The sequence below is a fragment of the Xenopus laevis genome, chromosome 2L, assembly GCF_017654675.1.
Source record: "Xenopus laevis strain J_2021 chromosome 2L, Xenopus_laevis_v10.1, whole genome shotgun sequence".
Lineage (NCBI taxonomy): Eukaryota > Metazoa > Chordata > Amphibia > Anura > Pipidae > Xenopus > Xenopus laevis.
In genome coordinates, this window is record NC_054373.1 from 48,182,953 (window position 1) to 48,195,405 (window position 12,453).

Consider the following 12,453-nt stretch of genomic DNA (forward strand, 5'->3'; position numbering starts at 1 on the left):
TTATATAAAAGGAATGCCATTCTTAAGTGTAGCTGAACATTTCCATTACTTTATAACAGGGGAAAAAAGCATGTTCTCCAATTAGTGAAAACAATCCTGTCGGGGAGACAATGAACTATGTTTCTAGTCCACAGAGCGCAAACGAAGGATTGTGATTCGTATAAATTATTATGTATATTTCAAGGGGAAAATATACTTATCCTTTAAAGATCAAATCAAAATAATATTTAATAGCTGTGTGCTTCATAACTAAAATATATAACCCCGAGTGCCCAAGTTGTCATGTGATATGGTACAGCACGTGCCTCTTTTTACCTAGCAACTATTCTTGAATCCAACACCAATTAGAAAGGTGAGTGCCCTTGTTTTGTTCATCATTAAAATTTTAAGAATGCGTTTATTTTATGTGCCAGCACTAGTAAAGAAAATTTAAGAATATGTGGCCCTGGGCCTAATTGGTTCTAGTGTATTCAAGTTAAATTTCAACTTATGTGAGTTTTTTTTACATTTACCCGTAAAACTGGAACAGTTTCTTAAAATTCATAGGGTATATACCACTGATGTATTTGACATGCCATGACGTGCACAGCAACATTAGATTGAATACCACTTAAAGAAATTGTTCTGGATAAAAATAAAAACTGGGTAAAATAAAAAATATTTTCAATATAGTTAATTAGCAAGAAATGTAATGTATAAAGGCTGGAGTGACTGGATGTCTAACATAATAGCCAGAACACTACTTCCTGCTTTGCAGCTCTCTTGGTTTCCACTGATTGGTTACTAGGCAGTACCCAATCAGTGACTTGATGGGGGGCACATGGGTCATAACCATTTGCTTTTGACTCTGACCTGCATGCTGAGAATCAATTGCAAACTCACTGAACAGTTATGTCCCATGTGGGCCCCTTTAAAGTCGCTGACTAACTCAGAGTTAGAGAGCTGAAAAGCAGGAAGTAATATTCTGTTCTGTTATGTTAGACATCCAGTCACTCCAGCCTTTATACATTACATTTTTGGCTAACTAACTATATTAGAAACATTGTTTATTTTGCACAGGCTATCTATTTACCCAGTTTTTATTTTTACACTGAACTGTTCCTTTAAGTACATCTATGTTTTTGTTTTATTTTTATCTTCCTGCCTGTGATTCAATCCATTGCTTGGTTGCTTGGATTGTGGTACTCTACTAACCAGGTAGCAGTTTAAATTCCTAGCTAATATTAATAAAGCACCAACATATTCTGCTACACTGTACGATACAAAACAAATATATATATATATATATATATATATATATATATATATATATATATATATATATATATATATATATATATATATATATATATAAATAAAACAACATGAGGCTTTCAGCTCAGAAGCTGTCTTTCAGAATGAGTATGTCAGTGTTCATAACCAACAGTGCATTGTTAGGATAGTTGGCTAATAATAAGGTCGCTGACACTTACTCTGCATGAGAGCTGTTGAGCCAAAAGCCTGGTATTAGTGGTCTAAAACGAATATCTCAGAAACCATTACAGATAGAAAATGAATGTAAATTGCAAAAGTGTTTAGACAAGTTTACATAAATTCATTTTCTGGGTTTAGATGCCATTAAAATTAAATAAATATAGTTTATAGAAAAGCACACCAGCAAAGGCTTACATATTTGAAATACTCTGAACAAGTTTGTTGAGATTATAACCTCTTGTGAGAAGGGCTCTCTACTTTTTAATCTTTGTTTGCTATAAATGATTGTGATGATGAACTTGTATAGGCCATACAGCCAATGTTCATACTACATGTAATTTACATTTTCTGTAAAAGCATCTATGGTGCATCCTTAACGACTTCAGATTTTAATCCTCTTTTATTTAGTATGTTTTAGTTTCTGTTACAGCTAAGTATCATAAATGAAAGAGAAAAAAACCCCAAAATTATTAGCAATAGCTTAGAACATATAGACACGCAAAATTTGTATTCTAAGGTTTGGTACAATTAGTTTCCTTAACTGGAACTTTTACCATGCTATGGAAGTAACTCCTTTAGTAGAGATTATTCAGCCTGGCTGCACATGTACAGCTGTTCCAAATTCACTGTCACAACTGTTTTTCATTTCATGGGTTCATAGCTCTATTGACTGAAGCTGGCACATGGCAGCAGAACAGATATCCTTGTACAGAACTTTTCATGCACTTCTTCTAGATTCATAGCAGCACACTTTTTTATACATGTAGACATATTAGCAAATCCTAAGGCAAAATATATAGGAGAGCTCAAGCATAATTTTCATTTTGAGAAAATTTATTTTTTTTCATATTGGGCTGAAACTGTTACCTTTGCACAAACATAATGCAAAAATATAATTCTGATTGCTTGTAGGAAAATTATTTTTTGCTCATAACCGACTGTTTAGTGAATGTGAAGGGTGAAAACATCCAATTATAGTGTTTATAAAGCGTCAACTTACAGTGGTGTGAAAAACTATTTGCCCCCTTCCTGATTTCTTAATCTTTTGCATGTTTGTCACACAAAATGTTTCTGATCATCAAACACATTTAACTATTAGTCAAAGATAACACAAGTAAACACAAAATGCAGTTTTTAAATGAGGGTTTTTATTATTTAGGGAGAAAAGAAATCCAAACCTGTGTGAAAAAGTAATTGCCCCCTGAACCTAATAACTGGTTGGGCCACCCTTAGCAGCAATAACTGCAATCAAGCGTTTGCGATAACTTGCAACGAGTCTTTTACAGCGCTCTGGAGGAATTTTGGCCCACTCATCTTTGCAGAATTGTTGTAATTCAGCTTTATTTGAGGGTTTTCTAGCATGAACCGCCTTTTTAAGGTCATGCCACAACATCTCAATAGGATTCAGGTCAGGACTTTGACTAGGCCACTCCAAAGTCTTCATTTTGTTTTTCTTCAGCCATTCAGAGGTGGATTTGCTGGTGTGTTTTGGGTCATTGTCCTGCTGCAGCACCCAAGATCGCTTCAGCTTGAGTTGACGAACAGATGGCCGGACATTCTCCTTCAGGATTTTTTGGTAGACAGTAGAATTCATGGTTCCATCTATCACAGCAAGTCTTCCAGGTCCTGAAGCAGCAAAACAACCCCAGACCATCACACTACCACCACCATATTTTACTCTTGGTATGATGTTCTTTTTCTGAAATGCTGTGTTACTTTTACGCCAGATGTAACGGGACGCGCACCTTCCAAAAAGTTCAACTTTTGTCTTGTCGGTCCACAAGGTATTTTCCCAAAATTCTTGGCAATCATTGAGATGTTTTTTAGCAAAATTGAGACGAGCCTTAATGTTCTTTTTGCTTAAAAGTGGTTTGTGCCTTGGAAATCTGCCATGCAGGCCGTTTTTGCCCAGTCTCTTTCTTATGGTGGAGTCGTGAACACTGACCTTAATTGAGGCAAGTGAGGCCTGCAGTTCTTTAGATGTTGTCCTGGGGTCTTTTGTGGCCTCTCGGATGAGTTGTCTCTGCGCTCTTGGGGTAATTTTGGTCGGCCGGCCACTCCTGGGAAGGTTCACCACTGTTCCATGTTTTTGCCATTTGTGGATAATGGCTCTCACTGTGGTTCGCTGGAGTCCCAAAGCTTTAGAAATGGCTTCATAACCTTTGAAATTGAACTCAGGTGTGATAAACCACAATTAAGTTATTTTTTAACAAGGGGGGCAATCACTTTTTCACACAGGCCCATGTAGATTTGGAGTTTTTTTTCTCCCTTAATAACGTAAACCTTCATTTAAAAACTGCATTTTGTGTTCAATTATGTTATCTTTGACTAATAGTTAACGGTTTTTGATGAGCAGAAACATTTAAGTGTGACAAACATGCAAAAGAATAAGAAATCAGGAAGGGGGCAAATAGTTTTTCACACCACTGTAGTCTACAGTGCTGTTTATTTAGATATTTAATCACAGCTCATGCAGAGCAGCTATCCGATGCAGTGCTTAATGCTAGGTTGCTCCTAATCACTCTACAAATATAAATTTAAATAATAATAAGTATTTCTGGCAAAGTGCATATCTGTGTCTGTATACTTTATATACTTCCAAAATGACCCAAAAAAGTAAGCAGGGGATCTGGGGTATGGACTGATTTACGTTTTTTATTGTTGAAAACTGCTCTCCATAGAGCAAATCTTAAAAGCAGTTGTAACAGGCATCACTTGCACCTACCTTTGCTGTCTTGAAAAGGGTAAATGCATGCATCTTATGGGAATGGGTAGAAGATAGGGTGCTTGTGGTTGATGGAGGTCCTTAACCTTAGTGTTAATTGAATCTAGGAAGTGCATATATAGTTAGGGTTGCTCACACTCTGATTTACAAATAAAATAAATATAAATGCATGACTGATAGAATTATTTCTGGTGTATATGGAAAAAGGGATGAATGATGTTTGTAACTGTATATAGGCACCATAAGGTTTTGCTAAGAGAAACCAAACCGATGTAGCTTTTTTTTTTACAGATATACCTGTATATTTTTACATTAGTTGTACGTAATTCATTCAGAAAATAAGCAAAGATTTTTCTTGTGTGAAAAAACAATACATCTGTTGGTTACTAGAGATGCACAGAATCCACTATTTTGGATTCGGCCGAACCCCCAAATCCTTTGCGAAAGATTCGGCCAAATTCCGAACCAAATCCGGATCCTAATTTGCATAAGCATATTGGGGGTGGGAAGGGGAAAACTTTTTCATTTTGTTTTGTGACAAAAAGTCACGCGATTTCCCTCCCCGCCCCTAGTTTGCATATGCAAATTAGGATTCGGTTCAGCCAGGCAGAAGGATTCAGCCGAATCTGAATCCTGCTGAAAAAGGCCTTATCCAAAAACGAATCCTGGATTCAGTGCATCCTTATTGGTTACCCTTAAAAAAAATACTTTGCATTTACTTTTTGGTAGTAAAATTTGCAACAGACTTAATTATAGCACAGTTCTTCTCTAAGAAACTAGAAGCCAATGATAGCTGGCCATAATAATTATGCATAGGAGATTGGCCAGGACTTAATAATAATATTTTTAGAACCTTAAGGCACTTTTTTGTCTCTAATTTTGAGGCAAAAATATAGGGTGTCTTTCTGTGCCAACATGAGTGCCGATTTTCATATTCATGTATACTGGTATACATGTCTGCAAGTGTAGAAACTGGGTGACTGATTATTTAATATCTCCCTCTGGAGTAAGACAGTAAGTACGACCAATATTCTTCTAATTTTTGCTCGTTCGGATCTTGGACCGTGATTTCAATAGTATGGGGCTCCACCATTCTATGAGGGCTCACAACAGTGGCTGGTAGAAAGTGCAGCCTGAAGGTCAGGTTTGGTGAGACTTGGGTAGAATGACTATTTCCTCTTATTCCATTTCCTCTTTTTCTTATAATCGCAGCTTGAAGGCCATTTAGCATTTTAGGGTAAACACTTGTGTTCGGTCCTAGATTATCCTGGGAACATGACTGGATTTCTAATACAGCAGTGTTTCCATATATATATGTAACCCTGTTACTGGTTAAAGAGGCCTGACCAAATTCTGCACCTCAAACCAAAATAGTATGAAAACCTCTGATCTACCAACAGTAACATAACCTCTGCTAATATTCCACCTAGTGTAAAATGCTTGTTAACTATACTAAGTTAGCTTCATGTATTTTTTTTGATGCTAAAATGTCATCCAAGGACCTCAAGGCATTGCTTAACACTGTATTTCCCCCACTGTCACCTACCATCAAACACAAACATCCTGTGAGTGCACTAACCCTGAATAAATAAAGGTAAAGAAATTAGCAAGGAAAGCACATGTGATTTCCCTAAACCTCCCTCCCTATATACGTATGTGGTGTTAGCACAATATTTGGTTCAATAAATGTGACAGTCACTTTTTTGCTGACCTGTAATGACTATGTTTATCCTTTTTGCTGGAATAAAAGTCTTGTGTTTGTTTATACAAATCTTTCTATCCGTATATCCACCAGTGCATTTGAATGACATGCAGAACTGGTTGTTTGCGTGCAAGGTAATGTTCTAACATCAAGTGAGCTTTTGGTAAAGAATACAGAGAAATTTACTAAAAGAAAAGCTCTGTTAATATACAAGCAGCAATTTTCTAGGGCTGAAAGCAATGCAAATAGTAACAGACTCACTTCTTAGCTTAGAAAACAGAATCTATGACACAAGTACAGTATTACAAAAAAAGCAAAGAAATTATTTTATAATAGAAAAAACATTTGGTAGCATGAGAACTGTTGTAAAATGATAGCATTACCACTAGCAGATCAAGGAAACTAGTGCATGTAAAAGCTGAAGGTTGCACAAACCTTCATAAAGTTGAAGTTGCTTCATGTTTTAATTTCTTGCTATTTGGGTTAATGCATAGGGCTTATGTCTGCTTTTTCATGTACAGCAATATAATGTGGAAAAAAATGATTTGTTTCCATGTTCTTAGACACCTCTCTAATGCTTGTAGCCTTGCATACCTAGTAATTCTCTTTATGCTTCTTAAAACTTGACATGCATGTGGGTCTGAGCACAAGTATTTCGGGGGCATAGGGATTCTTTGTGTGGATAAGTTAAAAATACTTGCCCTTTAAAGCACAGTGGCTACTGTTGCAAAGGCTCAGGTGCAGGACTGAATTACATTACAGATGAAGACGATGCTTGTTCTAATACAGACAGCCACAGCTCTTGCTTTGGCTTTAAATATTTCAGTTACACTTCAATGTAGCTCTTTAAATATCAGGGATCTTTTATTTTGTTTCATGACAACAGCAAGTTGTAATAAACCCCCTACATGTAATGTTAAAAGAAAATAACAAATTTTGTGACTTTCAAGCTTCTAAGGACCGACAAGGAAGCAAACACTAGTCTTCCTGTTATGCTTCCTTTTATTTGATTTCCCTTGTTTTTGTACACCGGCTAAACTTTGCTTTAGACGGGGATTCTAAAACAGAGTGGATGTTAATGAGACTGTCACTGCACACAGTGTAGCACTGGCACACCCCCATTGCTTGTATTGGGCGCACAACTTGATGTCTTGTTACTGCCAAATACTGTACTTCTGATTTGAGCCTATCACACCATTTCTGAGGGAAAATGAAGATGGCAGATTCAGTCATGCAAAGACTGTAGAATAAAATTAAAACTTTTTTTTTTTCCTCTGGGGAAAAACTAAATAATATCAAATTGGGTGAAGATTTTTTTATTTCAGCATCTTAGAAAATCTGCTGCTTAGCATCTCTGTCCCCTTAAATAAATTAAAACCTTTGAATGAACAAAATGGGAAATTTGCCCTCTGACAGCTGCCTCAGATGCCAATCCCCAAAAGCAGACTTGATACACACCCTATTGTCGTGTCCCTCCCTACTAAATTTCTGGAATATGGTGCTCGGATGACTGGAAAACCTCTTCAGGTACAATTAGAATGGGCACTGTTTAGCAATGACATAACTTTTACACAGTTAACAAAATCAGACAAGAATCTGATTGGAAGACTGGCAGCAGCTGCCCGGAAAACAGTATGACAACTTTGGCTAAATAAAGAACCTCACACCATAATGATAGTAAAACAAAAGCTACACTACCTTTTCCATATGGATTGGTTGGAAGCCACAATTAGAAAGGAACAAAACACCACACATTTTTTTTAAGAACTGGACAAAATATATAGAATCCTTACCACAACAAATCAGACACCTTACAGTACATACATTTAGATAAACCCCCTGGTATAATACAGCGATACTGACGGAACAACGGTTAGCCATGGAATCGTCCCGATACCTCAGAGACCAAGTACCAGATCAACGAGAACCAAGCTGTGCCCCCCCCCCCAGGAGTCACCCAACTAACCGGTTATTAGCCTCCTATCCACAGAATCCTCAATAGGGTCTCATGGACGTTTGTCACTTGCGCTGCAAGTTTACATTGTTATTATTGTTATGATGAGGTTATAAAAAAGTTGATACATAATGTTAGTGGAACAATACAGGAACCTAATGTATAGTCGTAACTGTATAACTGTTATGTAAGGTTACTTAAATAAAAACAAGTTAAAAATATAAAAAAATAACCTTTGAATGATAATAGCACTGCATGCCTATTTGAACTGAACCACAACTGGGGTTGCCACCGGCCGGTATTTTACCAGCCTAGCCGGTAAAAAAACTGCCAGGGCCGGTATTACAAATATACCGGCAATGTAGCTGCCGCTAATTTGTAATACCCCTAACAAAAGCCCTTGGCCCTCTGGCAACAACTTACCTTTCCTTCGTCTTCTGCCCCTCTCGCGATGGGGCGCCGTCCCCTTTTGCGTCACGACCCCCGCGGGTCCGCCCCTTTTTACGTCACAGCCCACCATTTACCTGTGGCTCCACCCATTTTTACATCACAGCCCGCCCATTTAGTTACCGCCCCCACCACTGGCCGGTAAATTTTTTAAAAAAGGTAGCAACCCTAACCACAACTGATAAGTCATGTCCACATACCTTTTTGGGCCTCTCAAATCAAGGCTAATTTTGCCATTACCCACAATGAGCTGTTAAAATGAAAATTAATATGCATTTGTCAACTAATCCAGCCTATATGAATGAATGCCAAAGAAACTGTAGACTCGATAGTTTAAGGGAGTTATTTAACAACGTCCAAATTTATCTCAATGTTTTCTGCTACAAACTCTGATCGTGTTTTTTTTTGCTTATTTATTATTACTTTTTCCCGTAAATCTGTCTTTCATGATTTTTTCAGATTTTGCATTCGATTTTCACGATTTTTCACGAAAAAATTAATTGGGACTTCTCCCATTGACTTATAAGCAACCTCGACAGGTCTGAGATGCCGGATTTTCTGATTCTGTCTTTTCGATCTTTGGGGTTTAATAAAGTCCGATTTTATTTAAAAAAAAAAAAAATTCGTTTTTGCATTCAGAGTTTAGTAAATAACCCCCTAAATGTGTTTTATTAGCATTTAGCTGTTGTGCATCAAATTACAGAAAAAAAATCCTTATCCAGAAAGTTATAATCTATAACGAATGAAACATGTTTATAAATAGCCAGATATCACCTGTTGCTTTAATGTAAGAAAAAAAATGTGTGCAATTTCCACTGATAACAGAACAGAGCCACATTTTCCCCTTCTGCATATTTTGGTCCTGAATAGAAGCTTTAACCCTCTTGGGCACCATCTGTTGAAGAGGCTGCCACATTTACAGGCAATGTGAACATCAAACACGCTCTGTATTCACTCCTATTTTGATGCCCTCATTAAATTACCCAGAGACAATAATCAGAAAGCTTCTTTTCAAGTTAATAGCACCTTTGAGGCCCTTTCAAGTGAGCTCTATTTAATGCACAACAGACCTGGAGTGGTGCAGGTGCCATTTTAGACCCTCATTTAATTTAAGCTGCTTTGGTTGGCCTGGCAACAAATAGAGGCATATGGGAGACATTATACAAGAAATACTGATTTGGGGAGGATATTCAAAATGGCTAAATGGAAGCCTCACTGCAAAGTGCACAGTAATGAATTTGGCTTTTTCGAATGCATGGAGTTCAGCTTAAAAAAAATGTTAGGTGAAGATTGCCAATGGATGAAATGAATTTAAATAACACTTGGCTTTATTTTAAAATCAATCATTGCTCTCATAAAATTGCTTTTTGCAGTGAAAGCTTTTTGTGCGGGGCATTCATCTGACCTACTAAACCAAAATCATTGTGTCATGAATAATGGGTTGCTTGCATTTTTACTTGAAAATGATTGCTAACTTTTGGGCTTTGATTGAACCAAACTGCAAACTTAATCAGTTCGAGCTGTGAAAGATTCATGTCCACCCCCCAGCACTTATATTGCTTTGATGATTTTTAATCTGTTTGAAATTTTTTTAAGAAAAATAACTTTTTTAGAAATTATAAAGCACTGTTAGCCTTGTTCTTTCCTACAGTGTTTCCCGGCCTTCATTATCACTAAGTGCAATATATAATCAGCAGCACTTGATAATGTACATTACTGTATTCAATTTATTTCAATACACATAATGTATTGAATGTGTTATATTGGGTCAGTAGCCTGCATGCTGAGCTGTGGCGACATCTGTTACGCCTTTGAGCAACTACTAGAAACAGGTGTTTTCCATTTTTTCATATGCTTATAAAGGACCCAGGGTAAAATATGAATTTGACTTGTGTCTGTGGATATGACACTAAATAAAGGATAACAACAATTACGACTTAAGCAATACTTGTATTGATATTATCTTGATGTAGTATGTATTTATATATATATATATATATATATATATATATATATATAGATAGATATATATATATATATATATATAGATAGATAGATATATAGATATATATATATCGATATATAGATATATATATATCTATATATATCTCGATATATATATCTATATATATCTCTATATATATATATATATATATATCTCTATATATATATATATATATATCTCTATATATATATATATATATATATATATATATCTCTATATATATATATATATCTCTATATATATATATATATATATATATATATATATATATATATATATATATATATATTATATATATATATATATATATATATATATATATATATATATATATATATCCACAGCAATGACTCAGCACTCACCAGACTTGCTTAAAAAAATGTTAAAAAAAAAATTTTATTGTGCAAAATCAATGTCTTGTTCACATATTTAGGCCTTTATCAAGATCTGAATATGTCATAGCTGTGGATGTGCTTGCTGAACTACCACTTGGCACCCAGGCAGTTAGTGGATTTTTTTGTGTGTGTCCTCCATTACTATGGTATATATAAATAGAGCTGCCGAATAAAAAGCTAAATAACTAAAAAAAAAAACAAAAAAAACACAAATAATATAAAATAAAAACCAATTGCAAGTTGTCTCAGAATATCACTCTTTCTACATCATGCATCATACCTGGATAACACTTGAACTGGGAACTGGCACTTATATATGACACTGTCATACACTGTAACCTACAGCACTTAATCTGTATTGTAATTATATTTTATATCTATGGGAATTGAATTTCAAATGCACTTATTGTTACTTATTAATGCAGTTACCCCATGTATGTTACTACTAATTTATTGTTTTGCTGAACAGTGCTTTGCCCTCAAGGAGCGCTATACAAATAAAAATATACATACCTACATACTAAAAGTTAATTTACCCCCCATTACTGACTAGCATTTCTGCTTCATCTACCAAAACTGTAAAATAACAGATCCTTCAAAGTGATCAAATTGCCTTGAAAACATCTTTGGGCATAGTAAACGTTAACTCAAAGGTGTACTACCCCTTTAAATTAAACCACTAGGCCTTCCCAGACAATTCATTATTGACACCTAATTTGCATCTTTATCATTTAAAGATAAAATGTAAAGTCGGTAGCTACACCTGCCCCGTTTTGCAGGAAATGAAATATCCTATATAGCAGGTTGTATTAAGGTACATTTGGTTTTAACAAATTAATGTTTGATTTTTAGGTTTGCTTTCCCTGTACATTACTGTTATGATGTATCACTTGGGATTCTTACTACAGACATTGTTAAAATAAACTAAAAATGATGATGGATGGACATTAAATTCTTTTTCCAAACATGCTGCTTTCTTTAACACATGGCTCAGATATGTTGTCACGGAATTAATGCAGAGTGACCTTCATAAGATCATTGTCTCTCCTCAGCCTCTCAGTTCAGATCATGTCAAGGTTTTTTTGTATCAGATTTTAAGAGGTAAGTTGTGTTTTATTTATAGTTTTTTTTTTATCAGAAATATGCGTATGGGATCTATTATCCGGGAATTCTTGGGACCTAATAAGGGTTATTTTTCTGTAATTTGGATCTCCATAAAAATGTAACATTAATGATACCCAATAGGATTGTGAATTCATGCAGCTTAGTAACAATCAAGTACAATGTACAGTTATATTATTACAGAGGGGAAATCAGTAAAAATGTATTTGATTAAAATGGACTTTATGGGAGATGGCCTTCCTGTAATTTTCAGTTTTCCAGATAAGAGATCCCATATACTGTATGTATTTAGTACACTTGTCTTCTTATATTGAGGCCATTGCCATCTGTAGCCATTCAGTATATAGTATTGAAAATGTCTCAAGCCATGAATGATCAGGAATAGATACCTGTGAAAATACAGGCGGAGAAAACATGCCTCTGCTTTGTATGTGTATAAAACAGGGTTGGAATCCTCCTGTCATTGAGCATATTTATGCCATTGTATTTTTATTCCAGTGGAGATTGTGTGCCATAAGCATTAGCTTTATAAAGAACACATCATGTAGCCTTGAGCAATGTATACATATATATTTTCAAAAATGTATGGCACTCAACAGGACTTAATCAAATATAAAGAGTTACTTATTC

At 35.4% G+C, this 12,453-nt stretch overlaps 1 protein-coding gene across 1 annotated transcript in view; it reads left to right on the plus strand.

Moving 5' to 3' along the window:
• The window catches only part of nlk.L (nemo-like kinase L homeolog), a gene marked incomplete at its 5' end in the record, with an annotated part of 106,327 nt that overhangs the window by 60,186 nt on the left and 33,688 nt on the right, over nt 1-12,453 (plus strand). The window contains 1 exon segment of the mRNA NM_001091101.2: nt 11,696-11,802. Coding sequence (NP_001084570.2) covers nt 11,696-11,802 — 107 coding nt within the window.